The 27531-nt window shown below is 46.1% G+C and overlaps 1 protein-coding gene across 4 annotated transcripts; it reads left to right on the top strand.

The window, feature by feature from the left end:
• Positions 1-12: 12 nt before the first annotated feature.
• Positions 13-26540, top strand: MOSMO (modulator of smoothened). 4 transcript variants are annotated; one of them, XR_014176426.1, is made up of 4 exons: positions 13-439; positions 17377-17589; positions 19412-21788; positions 22783-26540. XR_014176426.1 is itself a non-coding variant. In XM_081965729.1 (3 exons), exons 1-3 carry the CDS (start codon positions 334-336, stop codon positions 19594-19596), a joined length of 504 nt encoding a protein of 167 aa, XP_081821855.1. In that variant the 5' UTR covers positions 13-333; the 3' UTR covers positions 19597-26540. The 4 variants fall into 4 exon arrangements, 1 of the variants encoding a protein (XP_081821855.1); XR_014176427.1 differs by having other exon boundaries at positions 22255-26540; XR_014176428.1 differs by having other exon boundaries at positions 19412-22378.
• Positions 26541-27531: the final 991 nt, after the last annotated feature.

Raw genomic sequence — 27531 nt, 5'->3', positions numbered from 1 at the left:
GAGAGCGAGAGACCCCCCCCGCTTTCGCTTCCGGGTGACGCGACCGCGGCGGCGCCCGCTTGGGTTTTGCTTCCGGCGCCGTCCCGAGTCGGGGGCCCGGCGGCGGCGGGGAGGGGCCGCCCCTGCGCAGCGGCTACCTGAGGACGGCGGTGAGGGACGAAGGGGGCGGCGGCGGCGGCGGCGGCGGCGGCCCCGGTCAGGCCAGGCCAGGCCAGGCCAGGCGGCGGCGCGAGGGGGTCGGAGGCCGCGCCGAGCCATGGAGCCGCGGCTGTGAGGAGCCCCCGGCCCGGGCCCCGCCTGTGGGAAACCGGGCCGTGGCCGGAGCCGGAGGACATGGACAAATTGACCATCATCTCAGGATGCCTCTTTCTGGCCGCCGATATCTTCGCCATCGCCAGCCTCGCCAACCCGGACTGGATCAACACCGGCGAGTCCGCGGGTGGGTCGGCGGGGACGGGGGTCGCCTGGGGCTGGACGAGGGCGGGGGTGGGAGGGAGGGAGAAAGCCTTGCCCGGGAAGGAAGGGACGGCCGAGGGGGATCTGCCGCCCCTGGCTATGCCGCAGCCTTTAACCCCCCCCCACTCCCCAAGGGCGCGCGTGGGGGGTGGTTGACGAGCCCCTCCCCAAATCCCCTAAAGCTTGGGGGAGGGGGCTTTTCGGGGAAGGGGAAATAATGGGGTTCGAGGCAGTGGAGAGACTGGCGGCTTTTAAAGATTTGGGCTGCAGGGAATATTGGGGTCTGGGGAGGCCCTTTGTGGGGGGACAAAGGTGGATTTGTGGGGAGGGGACGAGAGAGAGAGAGAAGAGGAGATGGAGGAGAGGAAGGTGGAACGTGGGAGTCCAGCCCTGCTAGGGTTTTTCTTCCCAGGATGGGTTGCATAGTTGCTTTGTGAGTTGAATCCCCAATTGTTCTTGTTTGGAATGGATGGAAGAGCATTTGAATTGAATTGAATTCTTTATTGGCCAAGTGTGATTGGACACGCAGGCAATTTGTCTTTGGTGCAGATGCTCTCAGTGTACATAAAACGACAAGATACATTCATCACGAATCAGAAGGTACAGCACTTAAATGATGGTCATAGGGTACAAATAAGCAATCAAATCATACTAGCAAACAATCAACATAAATTGTAAGGATACAAGCCACAAAGTTACAGTCCTACAGTCGTAAGTGGGAGGAGATGGGTGATAGGATCGATGAGAAGACTAATAGTAATACAGCCTTAGTGAATGGTTTGACAGTATTGAGGGAGTTATTTGTTTAGCAGAGTGATGGCATTCTGGAAAAAAACTGTTCTTGTGTCTGGTTTATATTGACTATTTCTTTTTTTTTGGGGGGGGGGAGAAGCTGAAAATTAACCTGGATAAATAATCCCAGTCAAAAAAGAAGTCGTGGAAGAGAAGCCAGGAGAATTGGGGAGGGGGGGGGAGAAGGGATGTTAAATGCCACCTCTGAGTTCAATGGCAGAAGGCTGCTTTATATGGGATGCTTGGGGCTCAATATTGCCAGGATTGTTGCCTTTTGTTTTGTGAGAGTGAGTTTCTCCTTTGCTGCTGTCAGGAAAAGGGTGTTGAGCTGTCTAAACCTGCCCTAAAATCCTCTTCATGATGGTGTGGGCCACGGGTGGCCAACTGTGGCAATTTTAAAGACCTGTGGATTTCAACTCCCAGAATTTCCTAATCACTTAGTATACTATTCTGCCTGGGGATATTCTGGGAGTTGAAGTCCACAAGTCTTAAGGTTGACAAGTTTGGGGGCCTCTGTCCTATATCCTTACCTCCTGCACTTTAGATTTTCAGTCCGTTAAATGCAGTTTTGAGAGGAGCTTTGGAAGAGAGATGGTTTGGTCTAGTGCTTAAGACGTCCCGGCAAAAAATGGGGAGACTTGCATTCTTATCTCACCTTAGCCATGAAAGCCGGCTGGGTGACTTTGGCCCAGTCCCCCGCTCTCCCTCTCAGCCCAACTCATTCTTAGAGTGGCAGTTGTCAGGAAAATAGGAGGAGGAAGGTGTGTTGTTGAATATGTCTGTTGTCTTGAGTTATTTGTCAAAATAATAAAGGGATAGAAATAAATCCCCATCTACTTTTAGTTTAGTTAGTTTACTTTATTGTCATTGCACTTCGTACCATGAAATTAAATGCCACCTTCAGTAACCTTCAGCATCAATCTACTGTTGTCTGATGCTTTTGTTCTAAAGGAAAATCATTTGGGAAGCTAGTTTTCATAAGAAGTAAAGTATATCTTGTGCATGGTGATACACAGGTAACATTACTGAAAGAATTGTGTACTAATTTACTTCTGTTTTTCCTTCTGCCTATTGTTCATTGTTTCGAAAGAACCATCTTGTTTACAAGCTTGAGAAATGAACGTCTAGTCCAACTTGCAGGCCAATGGAAAAGCAGAATTATTTTAGGAAATTGGCATGGATCCCATGTGGCTATTGTTCACCTAAAACCGTTTCAGGTATAATAGCTGCATTTGCAAAATGTAATGAAACTTTGTTTGAACTCTGGTTTTGATGCGGCTTATTTGCCTTGCACCAACGGGTTCGAATCATAGCATACACCCGTCCATAAACCAAACTTTAAAACGTCACTTTATTCTTCATTAATCAGGCTAAGCCTCGTCTTGGTGGAGAGGCTGCCAATAAGAAGGCCGTATGACCTTTGGGGCACATGAATTGTGTTTATAAATATCTAACTTTAAAAGAAACGAGGGAAGGAGTTTGTGAGCTTGGTTCACCTCAGGTGAAAAGAACAAGTTGTGCTCGGTCAGCAAAGTACATTCCAGCTAGTTGTTTTAGGAAGGAGGAAAACAAAAAAAAGCAGCAAACAAAGTGGGGAAAAATGACTTGGAATTAACGTTGCTAAAAGTAAGAGCAATAAATCTTTTCCTTTCTTTAATCCTCATTTTGCAGCCTTCCAAAGCCCCTATTTTGCCTGGGTTTGAGGGGGGGGAAGGGCAAGACCAGCAGAAGAATGAGGAGCATATGAAAAGAAAATGCAGAAGGTAGAGAGTAAATTTGGGCCGGAGATCGAATTTAATCGAATTGTTCTATATCGGTGTTTCTCCAACTTGGCAACTTTGAAGATATGTGGACCAGCTCCCAACCTGCCATGCTGATAAATTTGCCAGCTTTAGAGAAACACTGCTCTCTCTCTCCCTCTCCCTCTCTCTCTCTCTGGAATATAAAAGAGTGAGTTTTGAAAAGTTTGGGTTAGAAATAACCAATCTTGTTTTTGTCCATCGTTGGTCGTTCTTGGAGCACGCGTGTACCCTGTGCTTCTCGGGAAAAGAGGGCTTACTCTCTTCATTGTCCTGAGGCTTTGTATGTGCGATGGGAGAGGCTGCTCAAGGAATTGATTTATATTCCTGTGCAATACAATTCAAACGGCAGCGCCGTTTGTTTTGCAAATGTGATAATAGCCGCTGAGAGAAGAGACTTGAATGCCTGCAGGACTTTGATTGGTGGGTGTGTTTGTAGCAAATATAAACGGTGTGTGTGTAATGAGTTTCCTTGAAATAAGGATTTAAATTCCAGTGCCAGAGGGAACAATCAACCAGCATAGACTTTATTAATGCAGTAGACATTATGCATGTGCATAGCAAGACTCCTGCGAGTCCCTTGGACTGCAAGGCCGTCCAACCAGCCAGTCCTAGAGGAGATCAACCCTGACTGCTCTTTAGAAGGCCAGATCCTGAAGAGGAAACTCATATCCTTTGGCCACCTAATGAGAAGGAAGGACTCCTTGGAGAAGAGCCTCATGCTGGGAAAGATGGAGGGTGAAAGAAGAAGGACTGCAAGGCCATCCAATTGGTCAGTCCTAGAGGAGATCAACCCTGGATGCTCTTTAGAAGGCCAGATCCTGAAGAGGAAACTCAAAGACTTTGGCCACCTAATGAGAAGGAAGAAGGACTCCCTGGAGAAGAGCCTCATGCTGGGAACGATGGAGGGCAAAAGAAGAAGAAGGGGATGGCAGAGAATGAGGTGGCTGGATGGAGTCACCGAAGCAGTCGGCGTGAGCTTCAATGGACTCCAGAGGATGGTAGAGGACAGGAAGGCTTGGAGGAACGTGGTCCATGGGGTTGTAATGAGTCAGACATTAATGAGTTGACTTTGCAGCTAATAACAAGACATTAATAAAGTTGACATGCAATAGAGCAGGGGTGTCAAACTCAATTTCATTGAGGGCCACATCAGGGTTGTGTTTGACCTGTGGGGGGGGGGAGTGGACGTGGCCAGGGTGGGCATGACCAGTTCACTGTTACTCATGTTGGGGGCACCCGTGGTAGCCCGTGCAGTCTGCCAGTGGAAATAGGCTCCCCAGTTCTGTTTTCGCTGGCAGAGGCACCGCGGGCCTTTCCTTTGCTGTTTCAAAGACAGTCCCCCCGGGCCAGATCTAAGCACCCCATGGGCCATGCCTTGAGTTTGACACCCCTGCAATAGAGTTTATTTATATACAGCAGGGGTGTCCAAACTTGGGAACTTTAAGACTTGTGGACTTCAACTCCCAGAATTCCCCAGGCTGGCTGGGGAATTCTGGGAGTTGAAGTCCACAAGTCTTAAAGTTCCCAAGTTTGGACACCCCTGATATACAGCAAGGTTGAGTGTAATTTTGATACTGTAGGTAATTTACCTCTGTGTTGCTTGTCTTCCGATTTGCCTTAGAGACTATTTTATTTCGTGGCTCATCCCCGTGCAAAAATTAAGCAGGTGTTGTTTTTTTCTTTTTCTTTTTGCAGAGATGAATTAGTAAAAGCTACTCAGTTGCATTGTTTGTTTTGGTTTTGTTCCCTTTTAAACTCATCTGAAACATAATTGCTCTGTCTTGATATCCCTCCCTCCCTCTCTGTGATTAAGACAATTTGTAAGATTGTCTTAATCTTCTGTCATTGTCATTGTCTTTTGGGTTAGCCCAAAGTGGCTTCTAATAACTTATTATTTATTTTGATTTACAATACAATACAATACAATACAATAGTAGAGTTGGAAGGGACCTTGGAGGTCTTCTAGTCCAACCCCCTGCCTAGGCAGGAAACCCTATACCGTTTCAGGAAACCCTATACCGATTTTATTATTATTTTTGGCTGGTGGGTCTCCAGGCTCCCAAGTCCTCTTGGTAGATCTTCACGGGGGCTTGCGATTGGTCCAGCAGGCCATATATATCTTGATAGGTATAGATTTTTATTTCTGTATCTGTTTGAGAATATCTCAGTGAGTTTTCTGTGACGCGGAGGAATGTAGGATAAGATTCCAGATGCCAAGAAGTTGTCTTGCCTGGAAGTTCTGCAACCTCAGCATTATCCGAGGTTGCTAGAAGCGAGTAGTGAGGGAGGCTTAAAATTTATTTGCCGCCTCTTTATGCACATTGTTAAAAGGTGGGGGGGGGGGGGACCCCTAGAGGTTTGTTTTTGATGGAATGGATCGTTGCAATCATGGGAAATGTTTGATGCTTATTCCAGTTACATATTTTGCTCCACTCCCCCCTCTTCTTCCCCATCCTCCCCCTCTTTCTCCCCTTCCTCTCCCACTCCTTCCTCTCCCCCTCCTTCTCTTCCCCCTCCTTCTCCTCCACCCTTCTTCTTCCCCTCTTCCCTCCCCTCTTCCTCCTCCTCCTCCCCTCCATCAAAGTGACCTGACTGTTTTGTGCAAAGAACGTATCCTAGTCATTGACTTACGGGGTGAGGAGCAGGGCAGGGCAGCCTCAATTGCCCAACTCATAGGAGGAACCGTATGTCATCTCTCTGGCAGGCATTGTTCAGTTGCGTTGCTGCCAGAAGGTGTAGAGCAATTGCTTGTTCCAAGCCTCGAGAAGACCTGGAAATGCTTTTCAGGCCTGGCTATAAATCACTTAAGGGAACGTGCCAAGATGAGGCCAATCCAATCTTCCTCATCTTAGCTGCATAAGAAATGTGCGGAATCCCCAAAGGCCTCCCTAGCTCGTTGATTCCCTCCTCTGCATTGGACTACAGGTAGTCCACGACGTACAGCAGCTCATTTAGTGACGGTTCAAAGTTACCGCACCACTGAAAAGAGTGACTCATGACCGTTTTTCACACGATCGTTACAGCGTCCCCTGGTCCCGTGATCAAAATTGGGCCGCTTGGCAGAAGTTGGAACAAGAAATAATGAACGATCTGTGAATTTGGAATGTGATGTAATATATGTGCTTATAGGAACACATAAATGAATATATTGAGGGTGTCTGTCTGTGTCTATAAATCTAGTAATGTCATGTAAGAAGACAATGTCATTTGTAGTTTATCTTTTTATATTGTAAAATTTTTGTATGTTATAGTTTTATACTTTAGTACAGGGGTGTCCAAACTTGGGAACTTTAAGACTTGAGCATAGCTGGCTGGAGAATTCTGGGAGTTGAAGTCCACAAGTCTTAAAGTTCCCAAGTTTGGACACCCCTGCTTTAGTATGTACGGGGGAGATAATGCCAGAATGGTTGCACTACGTCCAATATCTTCATAAGAAACGAATAAAGAAATAAAAAAATTGGCCGCTTGGCAACTGACTCATATTTATGACCGTTGCAGTGTCCAGGGGTCAGGGGATCTCCTTTTGCGACCTCCTGACCAGCAAACTCTACCGGGAAGCCAGATTTATTTAACAACCTTGTTGCTAACTTAACAATTGCAATCATTCACTTAACAACGGTGGCAAGCAAGGTAGTCCAATGGAGCAAAACTTACTTCTCGCTTTAGCAACAGAAATTTTGGGCTCGATTGTGCGGTCACAAGGCGAGGACTGTCTGTAATCCAAGCAATGTTTTGTTTTTTAAAATTTTGGCCAGAGAAAGAACGCATGTCAACCTTCTACGTTTGACTTCTCATTCCTCCTCAAATGCTTCCACTCTGTGTTGGGTTGGGTTCTTGTGCTGATTTTCTTTGCCTTGGCCTCTGCGTGGCAAGCTGCAAAATTTTCAGCAGTGGAGCGGGTTTTCCGTCCTGCACTGGCATTCCTTGAAGGCAAGACTCGAGCTTTTAATTAACTAGCGCTGTGTTGATTAGGGCTTAATTCTTAGTTTCTTGGCGGCAATATAAATGAAGGAAAATTAACCCTGGTGATAAAATAAACGTGGGTGCCATACAATTAAGTCAGCAACATCAATCTGTAACTTCGATACCTTGGGCAATAGAATTGGTCTTAACCCTTCTATAGGAGACGGTTGACACTTTTCAGTTTATATTAGATAAATTATCTCTCTCACTGGTCAAGGGACTAAATCTGTTTTTTGCCCAACACCAGTGTTGTGCTATATAGTTTCCATGGGTGGAAACTAATGAAGGAGAGAAGCAACATAGAACTGAGGAGAAGTTTCCTGACAGTTAGAACAATTAATCAGTGGAACAACTTGCCTCCAGAAGTTGTGAATGCCCCAACACTGGAAGTCTTTAAGAAGATGTTGGATAGCCATTTGTCTGAAACGGTATAGGGTTTCCTGCCTAAGCAGGGGGTTGGACTAGAAGCCTCCAAGGTCCCTTCCAACTCTGCTATTGTATTGTATTGTATTATATCTTATTTATTTAGAATAGAATGAGCTGGAAGGGCAAGACTAAATGCCCAAGGCGCAAAGAGTACTGTTACCTTCCCACCAAAGGTGATCTCTATTTTTCTACTTGCATTTTTACATCTTTTCGAACTGCTAGGTTGACAAAAGCTGCGACAAGTAACGGGAGCTTACGTGCCACTAGGGATTCGAACTGCTGAACTGCCGACCTTTCTGATCGACAAGATCAGCATCTTAGCCACTGAGCCACCGCGTCCCTTCTTATTACATGTATTCTATATTAAATATAGAAACCTGTATATAATTAGCAATCAATTACCGTCGGGATCAGGGCATCATTGGGGACCTAAGTGTCCAGTTTAGATCATCTTGGAGAAAGTCTTAGTTGTGTGATCACTAAGATTCACCACCACCTTGAAGGAACCCAATAAAGGGGCAGAAGACCAGAATGGAACGGCTTAATTGACGTAATGTATTCAATGTGTTTGATTTATTATGCGTGCATAAATTATAATGGGGGGGGGATTTATCTCCGATATTGTGGGCAGTCAAAAGAGGGAATAGCCTAGAATCCTTCCGTAGCCACAACCAAACTTAAGGTTTCTTCCCTTCAATTCCGTTGACCCTTATCTTAACTCCAAACAGATGCTAACCATTAGCTGGGAGGACTCCTAGGCACGATTAGCCGTAAATTAGTTTAATTAGACCAGATCTTTCATGCCTGACCGATATTGATAATAACGGAGTCAAAAATAGAAGACCTCTGGCGAACGTCCATGAAAACGGGCAGCTTTTGTGTTGGCTGAAGAAAAGGCCACCTGAAAAATCTTTCCTCTTCTGTGGAATCTCCCAACTTCACCAGGATACTTCAACCCTGCGTAGCAACCAACACCTGACATCTCCGAAAGGACAGGTGAGCTCTTTTGATGGCTCCTTTTTGTTACTACTGTGTCACGCTTCCTTATGTATTTCAGTTCCCTTTGGTGTCATTCCATGTGGTGGCACACGCCCGCTAATTTGCAAATTTATACCCATGGGATTTCATTGAGGTTGGCCATAATCTCTGTAGATAAATATCTGGTACCTGGAGGACATCCAGTTGTTCTCTTCCGCAAGCAATCAGGAGTGCTTCTCCATTATTACCTCCAAACGGTGCCTTATTTTAATTTCAGATCTGGCAACAGTCCCATTCATGTACTTTCCAAGACCAGATTATTGTCATAGTCAAATAAAGGATTATCCCTGGGGCTCCAAATCGGACACTCGTCTAAAAGGAAATAGTTTTGTGCTAATGTCACCCCACGTACGTTTTCAGGGCGATTCATTCATTTGTGCATGCCCCTGCTGGCATCTGAGAAAACAATTCCTTTCCTAAAAGTTTTGCTTTGATCTTTCTCTCTCTCTCTCCAGGTGGTCTTCAGCTCACAGACATGAAGAGGAAAATGTACAGATAGATTAATAACTTGCAACCAAGGAACTAGCAGCATCCATTGCTGCATTACTAAAAAGAGAAGCTGTGACAAGCAAGTTTAGATGATTGGAAGGAAGACCAGGCTCTGGGCCAGAAGAGAGAAACAATTAGCCCAAGGACGTGAAGAAATGGCACAAACGGCTCCTATAATCTTAATTGTTTTGGAAGGAATAGAATAGCCATGTCTTGGGCTAATTTGGCGACAGATAAAAAAAATATAAGATGGAAATAGTCACATATTACAGGCATCGTCAACCAACCAGTCTTTGCTACACCAACTTCTGAATCCTCTCCTTTTGTGGTACCCATAACGGAGGCTAGCACTGATGATGTTACCTATTGAGGTAATGAAACGTCTGCAAGAAAACAACCAAACTCAGAAAGGATCAAGGACCCCTCCTCTCGTTTTCCCTCTCATGCATCTGATTGCAAAGAACACCAATGATATCCAAGCAGGATAACAATGATTTTAAGTAAGGTAAAGGTTCCCCTCGCACATATGTGCTACTCATTCCCGACTCTAGGAGGCGGTGCTCATCTCTGTTTCAAAGCCAAAGAGCCAGCGCTGTCCGAAGACGTCTCCGTGGTCATGTGGCCGGCATGACTAAATGCCAAAGGCGCACGGAACGCTGTTCCCTTCCCACCAAAGGTGGTTCCTATTTTTCTACTTGCATTTTGTACGTGCTTTCGAACTGCTAGGTTGGCAGAAGCTGGGACAAGTCACGGGAGCTCACTCTGTTGCACAGCGCTAGGGATTCAAACTGCTGTCCTTTCAATCGACAAGCTGAGCATCTTAGCCACTGACGCCACCGCCTCCCTAATGATTTTAAGTATTGCCTTTAAACTAGAATCAGTGTTGGTTTTTTTTATAGCAGTTTGTAGGCGTTCTGTAGGAAATTGATGCAAGAAACTGAGTGATCTTCTCAACAACTAGGTGTAGAAAAGGAAGGGTATGGTTGGTCATGCATTACAAGGTCAAAGAAACATTGGCTTTTTAGTGGTGATTTTTCTGGGTACATCCACACAAGGAGAAGCATCCTTTTCACATATGCCATGGAACATATCCAGGACATGTGTCATTTCTCTGTTGCTCTCAATGAGACTTTATCTGGCTCAGATATTTTGTTCTCCCGTGTTTCCCCCCAGCTATGACAGCAGGAGAGGATTCTGAAGAGGACCACCAAAATAACATCTTGTTCTGACCGGGGCTTTCCAAGAGCATGAAGCAAACTCCTGGTCCCGACAAAAACCCCTTTTATTAATTGACTGTGAATTCTGCTCCTTCACATCCAGCAAAGTCTTCACTGTCCTCCTCACTGTCCGAATCTGCTGCCAGCTCCACTGGCCACTGGCGGGCCACAACACATCTTCAGATTCCCAGCTTGCTTATCTTTGTTGCCAACAAAGGCAGGTAGTCCTCAACGTACGACCACAATTGAGTCCAGAATTTATGTTGCTAAGTGAGAAATTGGTTAAGTGAGCTTCGCCCCTTTTTACGATGTTTTTCGCCACGCTTGTTAAGTGAAATCCCCGTAGTTGTTAAAATTAGTAAGACCGTTGTTGAGTGCCTCTAGCTTCCCTTTGGACTTTGCTTGTCAGATGGTCGTAAAAGGGGATCGCATGACCCCGGGACACTGCAACAATCGTCATAAATGTGAGTCAGTTGTCAAGCATCCGAAGGTAAATCCCGTGACCATGGGGATGCGGCAATGGTCGTAAGTGTGAAAAACGTCCATGAGTCACTTTTTTCAGCGCCGTTGAAACTTTAACTCTTTATTTTCTTTTATTCTCTTACATACCGTTTTAAGTATACATTCACATAATTATTTTTCTTCTTTACATTTATCATTCTTATACATTTATTATTTCATTTGATAGGTTATAATATGCAGTTTGGGTTGCTTTATTTACCATCCCTTCCTCCTGTTGTAACACCACCTTATTTTCCCTTTCTTTTCTCTCTCCCTCCCTTCTCTACTTTCCTCCTTCCTCCTCTCCTTCCCCTTCCTTCTTCCCTTACCTCTCCCCTACTCTTCCTCTTCCCCTTCCCACCCTCTCTCCTTCTCTTCCTCTCCCTTGATGCAGCCTAGGACTGTGTTGGCTTTTTTGGCAGCTGCTGCACACGGCTGGCTCATATTTAAATATGAGCCAGCAGTGGCTCATTTCTCTAGCCAATCATAAAATCAGCCCCGTTGAAACTCTGAAAGGCAACTAAAAGAACCATTGTAAGCTAAGGGCTCCCTGTGTGTCTTTTCTGTCCATATAATTTTTGACATCGCCCAATATAGGGATGACACACCTACCTTTTGCAAACTCCCCTCCCCTCTTTCTAAGCCCTCCAAACAGAGCCATGCTAGCAATTCTTGTTGGTACCAATTTGCCTCCCGTAATTTGTTGTTCTGCTAAAATTAATTCGGGGAAGGGGAAAAAAAAATATCACACCAAATTCAGCCGGAGGAAATATTAGCCACAGATGTCTTTTTCATTATAATATGAAAGCTTTCGTTTATGAGCAAATGGAAGTGGCGGAGAGCTGTGTTGAGACCCCAAATTGCATCCAGTAAATTTTCCATTCCAATTCCCAATCGCTTAATAGCTTTCAATCCGCACGCTGACATTCGCTCTCGAATTAGCTCGATCTTGGCAATTATGTGTTTGCGCTCTCGTCGTATTTTTAAGTGGTTTAATTTAGCTGTTTTCAGAAACAGAGCAACAGGGATCTCCGTACAGAAATATGGAAATTTGCATGCTGTTTGGAGCGTGTGACTAAATTCTAAAGGCACTGATGGGGGAACCTTTTTTTCCCTTGGGTGCCAAAGGCGCCGACACCCATAATCCAAGCCCCCCCCCCCAAATGTGGTTATTTGACTCTGGGATGCTGCAGGTAGCCAAAAATATCAGCCAAGTGCCCCAAAATAAGGCCATGTTGGCTGTAGGATAGGCAGACATCCAGAACTTCAGATCTAGTCCCTTTTTGGGGTCCATCATCCTTTCGAGGAGTCCTACCTTCACGTACAGGTAATCCTCGACTTATGACCACAGTTGACCCCCAAATTTCTGTTGCTAAGACAGTTGTCTTGTCCCATTTGATGACTTTCCTTGCCACGGTTGCTATGTGAATCATTGTTAACTTAGTAACACGTTTGTTAAGTGAATCTGACTTTGCTTGTCAGAAGGTTGCAAAAGGGGATCGCAGGACTTTGGGGAGGGGGGCACTGTAACCGTCATACAGTATATCACAGAAGTGTGTACAACCCCCCCCCCCTCACCTTTTGTAAATATTTAAGTATATCTTTTCATGTGAGAACACTGAAGAAGTGACCCTTGGCTGCAATGTAAAGTAGTGAGTATACAGCTTGTATAACGGTGTGAATGTGCCGTCCCCTCAAAATGACGCAACACACAGCCTTTAATGTCTGAACTTCCGGCGACAAAAGTGAGTGCACCCCTAAGGGATAGGGGTGTACTTATTTTGAGGGGGGGCAGCACATCTACCCTGCTATGCAAGCTGCATACGCAACTACTTTACATTGTAGCCAAGGGTCATTTCTTCAGTGTTGTCACATGAAAAGATACACTTACCGTATTTTTCGGAGTATAAGACGCACCCAGGTTTTGAAGAGGTACATTTTTTAAAAAAAAATGTTTTTGTACTCTGCAGGCCTCCCAAATCTTCTGCACACCTCATTTTTCGTGAAAAACGGGGCATGCAGAGAGTTTGAGAGGCCAGCAAAGTGCCGCTGGGGGCTGCGGGGAGGGGGGCAAAAACGAGCAAAAAATAAGCATGCATAGCCTTTAGGAGGCTTGTAGAGTGCTCCTGGGGGCTGGTGGGGCAGAAATGAGCAAATAGCGGCCTGTTTTTCACTCTTTTTGCCCTCCCCAGCCCCCAGGAGGACTTTGCAGGCCTCCCAAACCCCTCTGCACGTTCATTTTTGTGAAGGGGGCGGGTTTTTTGGGGGGGAGGGAGCAAAAATGCTGTATTCAGCGTATAAGACGCACCCAGATTTTCACCCTCTTTTGTGTGGGGGGGGGGAAAGGTGCATCTTATACGCTGAAAAATACAGTCAATATTTGCAAAATGTGAGTGTACTCACTTCTGTGATATACTGTAAATATGAATCAGTTGTCAGGCACTCGAATGCAAATCGCGTGGCCACCGAGGATGTCGCAACGGTCCTCAGCCTGAAAAACGGCCCCGCGTCATGTTTTGCAGTGCTGTTGTAAACTTCGAACGGTCGCTAAGCCAACTGTTGTAAGCCGAGGACTGTCTCTCTATGTGCTTACCTCTGTTGGGTCACGTTCCCCTCGTATGCTCGATAATAAGCCTTCCTTTAACCTCTCTTGTCCGTCAAAACCCAGCTAGCTTTTCTCTTTGCAAAAGAGCCATCTGGGAATGCACACCTGACAGGTTCCATCAGATTTATTCTCAATACGACGGCTGCTTTACACAAAACACACACACACACACATCACACACAGCCTTGGTGATGATAACAGAGATTAAAAACTCCCTCTTGTTTCGGGATAGGTCTTTAAAGCTACGCTGTCATTTTCAGAGCACAACAAGCCTTGTTTTTCAAACCAAGCTTTGATGTTTCCTCCCCCCCCCTCCTGACTCCGACAGGCCCGGCAGGGTGTGTGTATCTCTGCACGCAGGTATGCTTGAGAATGAGCAAGCCAACACCTGTTCTTGCCGAAGCCGGCTGAATGGAAGCTGCTGAGAACTTTGGTGTTCCTCTTGCGGGAAAAGAAGGAAGGAAGGAAGAATATTGAGAGTGAAAGAAGGAAGGAAGAATATTGAAATTTATATTTATGACTACAGACCTTATCTATCTTGGAAAGCTGCCAGGTCAATATTTTCCCAATGAGGGGCTGTGCAAGGAAAGACTGGGCACAGAGTCTCTGGGATTCACGGACAGATCTTCACACTCCTGGAATGAATCTGAACGAACGAATTGTTTCCTGCAAAAGCCCACTCCCCTTTCGCTCCTCTTCTGTTTCCTATGAGAGGGGCCATTCACCTTCCACCTGTGACTTTACTCCCAAGTCGACCCTGATTTTTGAGCTGTTCTTTTCTTCTGGCAGCTCTGCGCATGCGCACCCTGGGAACAGGCTCCAGCTGTTCCTCTGCCTCACTGCTGTCCAGCTCTGTAGGCACCTGATCACTGCCAGACGACCTCAGCCCCATCTCTACCTCCGACACAGAGCCCTCGTCCGAGCCTTCCCCAGCCTCCAGGACTGGCCCATGTTCCTCCCCAACCTCCTCACTGGCCATCCCAGGAGGATAGTTCATGTTCCCCGTGGCTGGCTGGGCAATTCTGGGATTTGGAAGTCCACCAGTCTTAAAAGTTGCCGTGTTTGTAGGCTCTCGCTCTAGTCAAAGCTCTCTGGGTTTCCTTGACACATCTGTGCCTGTGCGCATATGCCCACTTACAGGCTCTTGCTCTTGTTCCAAGGCAAAAAGTTCTAGACGTCGCTGAACCCTCCGTGTCTCGCTCGTCTCTCTTCAGTACCGTGCGACACGTGTCCAAAACGATTTGGCCATGGGGGAAACGGGGCTGGCACTGAATTAAACTTTCTGTGCTGGGTGAAAAGCACCCTCCAACTTGAACCAGGTCCTTCTGTTGCGGTATGCCAGGGCTGAACAAAGTCTCCCTTGTGTTTGCACAAGCCTTCCCTTTCAGCGGGTGCCAGTCTGTTTACTCTGAAGATGCACTCCCTGGTGTAACCCACCCCAAACCAAAGGCATATAAGTCATTGCAGAATCCAGATAGCTTTGGATCCCCTCGTTTGAAAAACAGCCGGAGAGAAATCTTTATTTTAAAATCTCACTTTAAAAATCCAAAAGGGGCTTTTAAAATGTTAATGGGTATGTGGTTTTTTTTGGGGGGAGGGGTGTCTCTGTGTGTGTTCAGTTCCATTGAATTTAAATTTTAATGTGCTTCCTTAAACGCGCATATTAACGTGGAACACGGCTGCTAATTGAATTCTGTTCGGTAGGTTAATTTGAGGAGGAGACGCTAGGCAGCTAGGGAAGGGAATTATCTTGGAAGAGGCACAGTTTTGTTCACTTAAGATGAACAGGAGGGTTCTTTTTTTAAAAAAAAAGATCTATTTGTTACTGTGCATCTATTAATACACAATAGCGGGTGTGTTTGTGTATGCGTGGAGAGAGAGGGAGAGGGAGAGAGAGAACGATGGAGAATGGGACAGAGACAGAGAGAGGGAGGGAGGAAAAAAGGGAGGGAGGGTGGGGAGAGAGGGTGGGAGAGAAGGACAAAGAGGGAGGGAGGAGAGAGAGAGAAGGTGAGGGGGAGAGAGGGAGGGAGAGAAAGAGGGTGGGAGGGAGGGAAAGAGAGAGAGAAACGGAAAGAGAGAGAGAGAGAGAGAGAGAGAAAATCTACCTCTTTTTAATCTACTTAGCTTTAATATTTCACGATACTAGCTGTTTGTATTCGCTTGTGCTGTGCTGTTTAGATTGTTATGGCTACTTTGTTTTCCAGTGTTGTGTTATCTAATGCTGTCTAGGAACAAAATAAATATTTGTTGTCCCTGGCAAGTTGAGCAAGACATATGTTCTTCTTCCTTGTTTACTTCTTCTGTTTCAAATTTCAAGAAAAGCCTGTACCTTTTAGCAATTACACTTTTGTCATTTGTCGTTCATAATTCAACTTCAGATTCTGCCTTCGGCCGTTCTCTTAACTACGCATGGCTTTGTTGGAAGTCCACAGGTCTTAAAGCGGCTGAGGTCGGACATCCCTGGGGTTGTGGCCCACCAGCGGTGAGGAGGTTGGGGAGGAAGATGGGTCTGGGGAAGGCTCTGATGAGAATTGCCAGACGAAAGGAACAGCTAAAGAACAAGGTCTTCTCCCCAACTTGGTCCTTTGCCAAACAAACCCCAGGCAGCGTCTCTCGGGTCCATGTCTTTGCTTTGGGGAGCTGAAATAGTTTCCTTTCTGGAAAACCTCAGAGCAGCAAGCTCAAACCTCTTTCCACTCCAAAGTATTTCCAGGAAGCCTCTCTCTCTCTCTCTCCAAGCTATTTAAATATTTACGTGCTCAAATACCATGGCTAATACCTTACTACTGCTTAAGATGAGGCCAGTTTGGCTTTGACGGCTTAAGCTAAGAAGCTCTTTGTCCTTAAACTGACCCGACCAGCCATCTGGCTCAATGTTTGGGTGTTTGGGTATTTAAGTCAATTACCTAATTTTGTTTTTTTCAGGTATGAAGTGAAATTCACAGACAGGAATACTCCTTTATCCTCCTGTTTTGCAAATCTATGTATACTACAAGCTCCATGATTGTTTGAAGAGAAATACATCTGTACCACCAGGCTCTTAAGTGTGAGGAGGAAGGGCAAGCAGTAAAAATGAAAGTGAAACCTTCTAAGCAGCTTATAAATATAATATTACAATATACAATAACAGAGTTGGAAGGGACCTTGGAGGTCTTCTACTCCAACCCCCTGCCTAGGCAGGAAACCCTATACCGTTTCAGACAAATGGCTATCCAACATCTTCTTAAAGACTGTTCCCAGACCGATCGCTGGAGTGTTGGAAATGCAGGTATAAACAGGGAACGTTCTACCACATGTGGTGGACCTGCCCCGAAGTTGGAAAATATTGGCGTAAGATGAGGAAATGGCCGGAAGAGATAACTGAGCAAAAGATAGAACTGAAGCCGGAATTGTTCCTTCTGGGAATCTTTGATGGGAAAATGGAGAAAAAGTTACAATGCATAATGTTACACATATTAACCACAAGTAGATTTATACTAGCACAGAATTGGAAACAAGCAGATTTCCCCCCCAGACCCGATTATAAGAAGGAAAATCTATGAATGTGCAGAAATGGATAGACTGTCTATGGGAATGAAGGAGAGGGAAGAAACCGAGGACTATCAAATTTGAAATACATGGCATTCCTGGCTTGAGAGTAAACTTAAGACCTAAAGGATAAACGTATAAATGTGTAGAGAGTATCTAAGTAAGGGTATAACTTAGGATAATGATATAGAAATAGAATTTTTTGTAAAGAGGATTGTTACGAAAAATATGAATACCGATATGGAAGAGCTGCTACAAGTCTAAATTTGTGTCTTGTCTTTTAAATGTTGGGAAATGTAATAAATACTATTTTTTTTAAAAAAAACTGATTTAAATCGAGTTGATTTAAAGCAAGCCTTTTTACTGGTGATCGTGATTTAAAAATGTGATTCAAACTGACTCAATTTAAATCAGATCCATCCTGTCCAGAAGATGGAGGAAGCCAAATTGAGACAGGCCGGTGTTAATAGTAAGTCCCCTGCTTCCAGAACATATGTTAATTAATGCTCATGTCATCTACCTTTCTGTGTGTGTGTGTGTTTGTGTGTCATTTCAGGTGCTCTCACCGTTGGCCTTGTGCGACAGTGTCAAACCATCCATGGACGTGACAGGACCTGCATTCCGCCACGGCTGCCTCCGGAGTGGATCACGACGTTGTTTTTTATCATCATGGGAATCATTTCACTGACTGTCACCTGCGGCTTGCTGGTGGCTTCTCACTGGCGACGGGAAGCGACGAAATATGCACGCTGGATAGCCTTCACTGGAAGTAAGTCCCTTCCCCACTCATCAGGCCAAAGAGGGCAAGCTGCGTTTGTGGAAAATCGGCCCCTCCATCCCAAGATCTCCCTGGCTTTCCAAAAGCCCACAGAGACCTTCCCCGCCCTTTCAGAAAACCTCAGCCCTTTATCTTTCTCCCAAAAGCCTGCGGAGACGCCCAGGCTACTCCCCAGTGACAGGACTAGTGGCTTTATTTTATTTTACTTATTATTCAATTTATATTGCCACCTATTCGCCCATGGCGACTCAAGGCATGCTATCTTAGTTGCTATCTTAGTCATCCCTGCGTTTGGACATCATCCCTCTTCCCTGGATTGCACCTACTAGCACAGGTGACCATTTCGAGCGTGACGAGCTTTTCTTTATCGTGATTGTTAATTGAGTAACTTTCCTATAGCAATACACAACAGGGCTACCTGGACAAAATGGTGGAGAACTCAAACGGGGGTTAGAATTTTATTTATTTATTTATTATTCAATTTATATTGCCGCCTATTCGCCCATGGCGACTCAAGGCATGCTATCTTAGTTGCTATCTTAGTCGTCCCTGCATTTGGACGTCATCCCTCTTCCCTGGATTGCACTTACTAGCACAGGTGACCATTTCGAGCGTGACGAGCTTTTCTTTATCACGATTGTTCCTGACTTCATTTGAAGTCTTTGACTGCTGCTTTCCCCTGGCCCATGTTCCCCTTCAAACGCTGGACTCCCAACTCCCATAATCCCCAACTGGACACCTCTGGGTTGGCAGAGTTACGTCCTGAAGGCTAACAGCGAGCTCTAAACGCCCTCTAGCGGCTGTTTGACATCCCATGAAAGCAAAGTTTGTTTGCTTTTAGAGTTGGATGGGGAAATATAGGTAGTCCTCAATTTATGGCCACATTGGGGATTAGAATTTCTGTTGCTAAACAAGTCAGTTGTGGGAGCTGAAGTCCTGACATCGTAGGAGTGGCTAATGTTGAGAAACAGAGGTCGTTAACTGTGAAAGAAAATGTTTAAAAACAAATACAGGTAGTTCTCGACTTACGACCACAATGGAGCCCAACATTTCTGTTGCTAAGCAAGACAGTGGCGAAGCGCCCCATTTCACGACCTTTTCTTGCCGCATTTATTAGCCACACGGTTGTGACGTGAACCTGGCTCTTCCCCCCCCCCCTCCACAAATTGACTTTGCGGGTCAGAAGGTTGTAAAAAGGGGATCTCACGACTCCGGAACACTGCGCCCGTCATAAATACGAGCCAGAATTTATATCCAAGCATCTGAATTTTGATCACATAACTATGGGGATGCTGCAATGGTCGTAAGTGTGGAAAACTGTCGTGAGTCACTTTTTCCACTGCCATTGCAACTTCAAACGGTCGCTGAATGAATGATTGTAAGTCGAGAATTACCTGAAATTTCAGCCATGGGCACAATTTTTTCCATTAATCTGATTTTTTTCTCTCTCTCTCTCTCTCCCTCCCTCTCCCTCCGCTCCTCACTTTCCCCACACTCTTTCCCCCTCCCTCCATCCCTCCTACCCACTCTCCCTCTCTCTTCCTCCCTCTCCCCCTTCCCTCCCTCCTTCCCCCCCTCTCTCTCCCCCTTCCTCCCTCCCTCTGTCTCTCCCCTCCCCTCCCTCCCTCTCTCTCTTTCTCCCCCTCCCTCCCTCCTGCTCTCTCTCCCTCCCTCTCTCTCTCTCCTCCTCCCTCCCTCCCTTTTCCCCTCCCTCCCTCTCCCCCCTCCCTCCCTCCCTTCCACCCTCTCTCCCTCCCTCCCTCTCCCTCTCGCTTTCTCCTCCTCCCTCCCTCTCCTTCCTTCCTTTCTCCAGTGATCCTTTTCTGTATGGCAGCCTTAATATTCCCCATAGGATTTTACATCAACGAAGTGGGAGGCCAACCGTATAAACTTCCAAACAACACCGTGGTCGGCTCATCTTACGTACTCTTTGTTCTATCTATTTTCTTTACGATAGTGGGACTTCTGTTTGCTGGCAAAGTGTGTCTACCGGGCTGACGGCCGTCTCCGTACCCCTTTTTTTTTCCCGTCGTTGTTGGGGTGGTAAGGGTGGGCGTTAACGGTCACAAAGGAGAAATAGGACGTCGCCCGGCGCATCTGCGGGAAGATGCCACGGTCAGTCCGCCGTTGGCGTCTCACCGAGAAATGAGGAGGTTTCTTCTGTTCTCACTATGCACTTTGGATTTTTTTTTTAAGAAGAAAAACTTTTATTATTATTATTATTATAATTATTTCCTTTTTACGGAGAGTCTTTCCCCCCCACCCATAACCAAAACCAAACAGCCACGGCTCATCTCGTCAGCATCTGGACGTGGTCAGGTGTGCACTGTGATCGGACCTCGTGTGGAAGAAAAGGTGGTTTGTTTTTTTTTCTGCACTCTACAGCATTATCCCCCCCCCCATTTTTTAAATCACCTCTTCTCCCCCCCCCCCATCCCTTCCTGCATCACCGTACTGTACCCCCCTTCGAAATGATCTGACAATATCGAAAGTCTCAAAAAAGTATTTATGCACTTTGGACCGGCGTTTGCCAAGGGTGGGGCTGGGCCTCACCCGACCTTTAGAGATTTAGCATCTTCCTTCTATGATAGGCAAGAAGCATTTGCCATCAACCCTTCCCTCTGCCTCCCTCCTCCCTCCTCCCCCCCCCCCGACACCCCCTCCATGCACACAAGTCATCGGTCTCACGTTAGCTGCATCCTGAAGCCGGTTAGATCAAAAAGACGTTTTTGGGGGGAATCTGTTACGAAGATCCGTCTGCTCGCTCACGGTGACCTCCTCCCGGGGACTCCAGGTGGGGGGCTGAGCATTTCTTCCAGATGTATTTATATGCGTGTGCCTGTGTGAGTGCATCCGTGTGTGTGCGTGTGTGTATTTATATGTATGATGCAGTACACCGAATGTCTATGTATGTGCATTCACACGCAAGCATGCGCCTATCTGTACATGCCGACCGACACAAGCGAGACACTGCGGTGTGCAACACTAGGGCTTGCAAAGGGGAAGGAAGGAAGAAGGAAAGAAAGAAAGAAAGAAGAAAGAAAGAAAGAAAGAAAGAAAGAAAGAAAGAAAGAAAGAAAGAAAGAAAAAGAAAGAAAGCCATTTCTTTAAAGTGAGAAAGTCTTCAGTATACCTCATTCGCTGTAGCAGCCCTTTGCTTTTGATAGGTTTTTATGATAGGAACCAATAACTCCATGCCTTCCTAGGTGCAATTTTAAGTTAAGCTAAGAGGGTTGCTCCTCCTCTTCCTTCTCCTTCTGCTTTTCTTCCTCCTCATCCTCGTCCTCCTCTTCCTCATCCTCCTTCTGCTTCTCCTCTTCCTTCTGCTTCCTCCTCGTCTTCCTCTTCCTTCTGCTCCTCTTTCTTCTCCTCTTCCTTCTTCTGCTTTTCTTGTTCCTCTTCCTCCTCTTTCTGCTTCTCTTCTTCCCCCTTCCTCCTCCTCCTCCTCTTCCTTCTGCTTCTCTTCCTCCTCCTCTTCCTCCCCCTCCTCAGCCTCCTTGATCTGAGTCTTGATGGTCAAAGATGAAATCATGTCTTCTTTTTGAAAGCCCCAAGCGATGGGAAATTCCGCCCAGCAATCGAACGCCTAATTTAAGCTGTGTAAATCGTGGCAGCCTCTCCTCTTTTAGAGGTTGTGTTCTTTTACATCACTTTTACATCTTTTGGCCCAGATAATCGGCCACAAGCATCTCTGGTACAGTAGACCCCAAACAGCGCCCAAAAGCTACAGCAAAGGAAGCCCAGGCCTTTCCCTCCCCCTCCCCACTTTGAAAGTATTAACTCTTCTGTTGTCGTTCCACAAAAGAACAAGCTGATTATTGGATAACGAAGGGTGTAGGTTTTTTTTTTTAATGGCCTGTCTGTTTTGCAGGTAACGTCTTTCTCTTTCTCGACAGATTCTCTCAGGAAATAGTATCGCTAACATTCAGATCAGGGGTGAAATGCTAGCGGTTCGGTGAACCAGTTTTTCCGACGATCAGCTGTGACGCGCGATTTATATTAGCTAGAATTGTCGGATTTCCTGTTTTCTAGCTAAATCTAAATCGCGTGGCACAGAGAATATCCCCACCCCACTGTTATACTTACCTTTGCAGGCACGCTCGGTAGCAGGCTCCGCCCACCCGCCCGGACGTTATTTTGATGCTCTGCGCATGCACGGAGGTGCTTACTTTTGTGAACCGGTAGCGAAGGTCAGTTGAATTCACCCCTGATTCAGAGACAGGCCTGCCCTCCTCGGTTTATGTCCAATACTCTGCCACTTGACCCACGTAAACCAAAACTGGGCATACTGCAGCATGGGGTGCAGGGGAAGGGGGGAACACCCATCACGCAAAACATGCTAAGCAACATTACGAATCTGTTGTGCTGGATGCAAGGGTCCTGCCTTAGAAATCCTGCATCTGATCATCAAAGATACAGATTAACAGAGTTGGAAGGGACCTTGTAGGTCATCTAATCCAACCCCACCCCCCCCCAAGCAGACCCTAGTTGAGGACCTCTTCCTCATTGCTTGCAGGCCAATGCCCATGGTTGAAGGAACCGCTGAGGACTTCCCCTGCCACACAGTGGGGAAAAAATTCCCTGTTGCAAACAAATCAAGGAATGCCTGCAGACCAAAGGAATCTCACTTCGATAATGCAGATTTTTATTTTTTAGGAAGCCTATTGTGGTCGAAGGAAATGGCTTACCAAAGTTGGCTTGACCCTTGTACTGGATGGGTCCCTACCTTCTCCATGCCCTGCAGGGACCCTCGTCGGCAATCCCCATTTTTTCAGGGCAGGTGGGTCCTTTGACTCCGTAAAAAAGCGGGGCTAGGGCCCCACTCCCATCGATTCTTCTCCCCAAAGGGTCAACGGGCCTTGCCTGGAATCCATGAATCCATCCGTTGTTTGCGTCCGTTTTAGCTCTGTTCAGTTTGATGTTGAAAAAAGCGGTAAAGGGACGTGGTAGGGCAACTGGCAGCTAAAGGGGGTGTGTGTATACTGGCAGTGGCATCCTGGCTGCTACACTGAGGATCCTATCTTGTGGATAGCTACAGGAAGTGCTAAAAGGAAGCACTTCCAAGCAGTGGTGGGATTCAGCCGGTTCGCACCTATTCGGGAGAACCAATTGTTAACTTTCTAAGCAATTGGGAGAACCGGTTGTTGGAAGAAATCTCCTTTTGTTTTTTTCCCCACTTTACAGGGCTAATCCTGTAAGGAAGGCAGGAAGGAAGGAAACATTCTGGTGTTGCTTCTAGCCTCAACTTTATCGCCCTGCTTACAGAAACTGCCTCCCCGGTTAACCCTTATGACATTGTCACCGCTAAGGCGAAGCGCCCGTCGACCTGAGCAACGTTGAGTTGGCCACACGGTCACATGGCCACCGAGCCCCGCCTACCCAGCTGGTCATGAGGGCAGAGAAAATGGTTGTTAAATTACTTGACTCCCACCACTTGCTTCCACCGCCCCGAGTCCCTTTGGGGAGAGGGGGCGGTCTATAAATCTATAAATCTAATAAATCTAATCTAATCTAATCTTTGCAAGCGCTTCTCCTTAACTGAGTTTGTGGATGACAATTCCATTTCAAAACTGGAATATAGGTATAGACTTTGAGTTTTCTTTCGTTGTTGGAGCGTATTCTCAGTCCCTTCAGTTGGGCGGAAGAATTCCTCCCCTTCCCCCTCCTCTCGCAAAACGGGCGAGTTTTAATATATATATTTTTAAAAAAAAACGTTTTTGTGAAATCACGTTCAGTTTAAGGTGAAGCATCTTGATTTCCGCCAGGCGTTAGCAGGGAGTCCTGAAGACATTTATCTCTGCAGACAGAACAGGTTCTGTAGATGCCGGATTGTTTTTTTTTTTTTAACAACAACAAAAATGAACTCTTTAAGTTAAAATAATGGCTGCAAACAAGAGCAGGTTACCTTTTGCAGGTCAAGAGTTAGGGCTAACATTTAGGGGGAGGATAAGGGCTACGGCGGTCGAGACACAGCACAAAATAGGTTGCACGGGTGGACGAGGCTGGGATTTTTCTCTCTGTAGGTTTGTGTGTATATGTGAGTCTTGCTCGGTTTTGTTGGATGGACATGAGGTCTTCGTGCTGCTTTTAGCATTTGTGCCGTCGTTTTCGTATGTTCCTCCCCCCCCCCCATGCTGAAATCACACAGATGTTGGATCGCTATTTGTCTGAAACGGTATAGGATTTCCTGCCTAGGCAGGGGGTTGGACTAGAAGACCTCCAAGGTCCCTTCCAACTCTACTATTGTATTGTATCTTCCTCCCCAACCTCCCCACTGTCCGACTTTGCTGCCAGTTCTGCTGGCAGCCGGCGAGGCACAACAAAGGGAATCTAATCTTTCGGTCCATTCCCTTAGGCGTTATCCAACTCTCGTGCCCCACTTCCGTAAAACGAAGAGCAGTGGGGCAAAAACCCAACTCCCGAAACCATTTTCAACCAGGATGGGTCTCGAGAAAGAAAGCCACCCATTTTTTCCCCCAACCCTGCTTTTAGAAATGCCTAAGAAAAGGGGAGAACCAGCTAACCTACAATATCCTACAAGCGGGCCTTGTAGAGAATTTTAGCCAGGGGAAGGGCCTTAGTTGTCTTTGACAAACAGCGGTTGAGCTAACATTAGGACGCTATCCACACACACACACACACACAAATATTTGTGGATTTGTATCCTCTGCAGAGTAGGGGGCCAGAGTGGATGGACTCCCCGCCACTCAATTCACCTGAAGCTCCTTGTATGGCTCTTAAGAAAGCTCGTCTTGTCGAGTTTGAGAAATAACACATTGCTGCAGTAACCGAGAACCGCGATAAAAGATGACTTCTTTTACGCCCTAAAAAAATACTATTTATTACGGTGTGTGTGTGTGTGTGTGTGACTTTTCCACAACCCTGCCTATAAAACCGGAGAAGCAGATTGGCTGGAAACCATGCAGCGCTCAGACCATGCCCGTAATCCTAAGGAATCCACGCGACGCTTGCTTGCCCGCCCCGATCCTGGATCGCATCCTTGTTAGCCGAAGGGATGTCTCAAGCCAGAGCTGCATCAGGCAGAAGGCCTCAAACCTTTTGGCTTTCGTGTGACACCAAGCCATTTCTCAGAAGGGAAGGGAAAATAAATAAACCCCCGTGATTATTTTCCCCCCCAAAAAAAGGGGGGGAGGACAGGACAGGCGGGGAGTTTAAGGGTGGGTGGGAATCAACTCTCGCTTTAAATAGAATTTCAAAAGTGTGCAGTATTAATTTATAGCGGAAAGGCCATATCTTGTAAAACTGTATATAAAGCAGTTTTGTTTTTGTTTTTTTTTTATAAAAAAAAATAGTGCAAACGTCCTGTCGGTTTTTCTGTCTGTTGCATTGGGTGTTTCGGGGAGGGGTGGGATGGGGGACCTCTGATCCCCCCGTGTGTGCGTGCGTGCGTGTGCATTTCTTTTCACTGCTCTCAGCCTTCCCCCACCCCAGCTTGTGCAGAGCACCAGGTATGAGAAGGCAGCGTGTAAAAGCTTTGGAGTCAAATGTGCTATGAATTAATGCCCCGTTCCTCTGAAACTCTGGGATATGTTTTCCTTTTAAAAATAAAAATAAAAACAACAGGTCTTATTTGGATTTTAAACGTCTTGCCCCTTTCATTTTGGCTCTGTTTGCTATCTGTTAACTTTCTGGTCCCAAGCAATTCATATGAACAGGGGGAAAAGGTTACTACCAAGTCTTTTGAAAACTGCCAGATTGATTTGATAAAGGGAATTTATTAACCTTGGGGAAGAGTTAGCTGTTTCGTTGATGCCTCAACATCTAACGTCTTCGCAGGGGGAATCAAATGTTTATTTTAAAACACACACACACACACACACTTCCCAGCTATGGTGCAATCAGATGTTCTTTTTGTCCGTTCACTTTTTGACAAGCTTGTGTGATTCTTATCTATGCAGCCAAGGGTTGTTGGTTTTTTAAAGCATTATTTTTGTGTGTGTCTCCCATCGAAGTGTCTCAAATTGGATTAGTCTGCAAAAACAAACCTGAGTTTTTCTCGCGGTCTCTAATCCTAGCGGCATTCAAGACTTTTTTTTGGGGGGGGGGGGGGGTGTTTGTGTAAGAAGACTGGCATCTATCCAGAAGTGGCTGAAACAGCATCTCCCCATTCACTCCAGTCAGTGAAGGCCGCTTGAGAATTGTTGTTCAACAACGCCTGGGAAAAAATAATAATCAGAATTTGCTCTCAAATTATTTAATATCCCCTTTCGGGGAGCAAGTTCCAGCCAACCTTCTCCCAGGTGGCTTTTTCTAGAGCAGGGGTCAGCAACTTTCATCCCTCTGCTGCGACCCCCGTTCTGGAGAATTGATATCAAGCTTCCAACCATCCTTAAAACAAAAGTTTGGCGGCTGGACCAGGTGACGGGAGTTGTAGTTCCGAGATTTCGGAAAGCCAATTTTTAAATTCCCTTATTTGACCAATTTAGCCACGCTAACGTGCATCCAATATAAATTTGCAGCAGTTAAGTCTCCTCTAGGCCTTTTTGTTGCAAATTTCACTTTCTGGGGGCATTTTGGAGAAAGCCAAAACTTTTCCCCACCCTGTCGGCTGCTGTTCGGTGTGCTGTTTGTTAGAAGTCTGAAAACGTTGTGAAGGACCCCAAACCTGAAGGAAAATGGCATTTCACTGAGAGATTTGCTTCCCTGGGCGATTTCAAAATTCGTGGGCTTTGCAGTGGTCCCTCCTCCCTCCGCCTTCCACTGCTTCCCATCCTGCCAACTCCAAAACAATTGTTTTCTAATCGGTTTGGGGGTGGGGGTGGGTGGGAGAGGGTTGCATACCTTTTGTTTGTTTGTTTTTTCTTTTCTTTTGCGGTTTAACGTCCCAACAAATTGTTAATACAGACTGTATAAAACGGACATGATTTTCCTCACTTGTATTTTTGTTATCGAGCAAGTTTATCAAAATAAATTCTCTACTGAAAGAAATCCACCCGGCTTGGTTTGCTTTGCTTTTTACACACCCACCTACACCATTTATTTATTTATTTTTTAAAACACCGACGGTTGCCTGTGACAAACCCATCCTCGGGGCTGAGGTGCTTTTGGAGGGCGAAAAGCTTTAAAACAGACACGCTAAGAGCTTTCTGACAAAATGGAGCAGCAGCGCACGAAACTTCCAATTATATACATATCTGGTAGGTTGTTGATGTTGTTTTAAAGTGGATTTCCGGTTTTTAATGAAAACAGAACTCAAAGCTTCCCTCCTCTTTCCCCAACATAGATGGAGGGATGGATGTAGGGAGGGATAGATGGATGTAGGGATAGATGGATGGATGTAGGGATAGATGGATGGATGTAGGGATAGATGGATGGATGGATGGATGGATGGGTGTAGAGATGGATGGATGTAGGGATGGATGGATGGATGGATGTAGGGATGGATGGATGGATGGAGGGAGGGATAGATGGATGGAGGGATGGACGGAGGATGGAGGGATGGATGGATGGAGGGATAGATGGATGGATGGAGGGATAGATAGATAAATGGATAGATAGCCACCAGTTGTCACCATTTGTCACAGACTTTCTCTGATCGTTGCCGTATCCCCACAATCACATCATCAAAATTCAGGCCCTTCACCAGCCAACTCGTATTTATGGCAGTCAACATGTTCTGAGGTCACGTGATCTCCTTTTTGGACTTACCTGTGCAGTCATCCTTCATGAGGCCACAGCAACCTGAAGCAGATACCTGGAAGGTGCTATTCATTCTCTTCAATGAAACACACATTTCAAAGCAAAGGGAGACATACGTGAGTTCTTTACCCCAGGCCCTGTGACACCCCCCCACTCCTTCCTCATTTTGCACAAAAGTTGGCCCTTGTGTCACCGTGTGTCCTAGTTGCAAACACTGCCCGAGGTTTCAAACTCTTGCTTGGAATGGACTTCCTTTAAAAAATAAATAAATCA

This window comes from Natrix helvetica (assembly GCF_964273705.1).
Source record: "Natrix helvetica genome assembly, chromosome: 13".
Lineage (NCBI taxonomy): Eukaryota > Metazoa > Chordata > Lepidosauria > Squamata > Natricidae > Natrix > Natrix helvetica.
The sequence above is the reverse complement of the archived record's forward strand: the minus strand, read 5'-3'. Positions and strand labels throughout refer to the sequence as shown.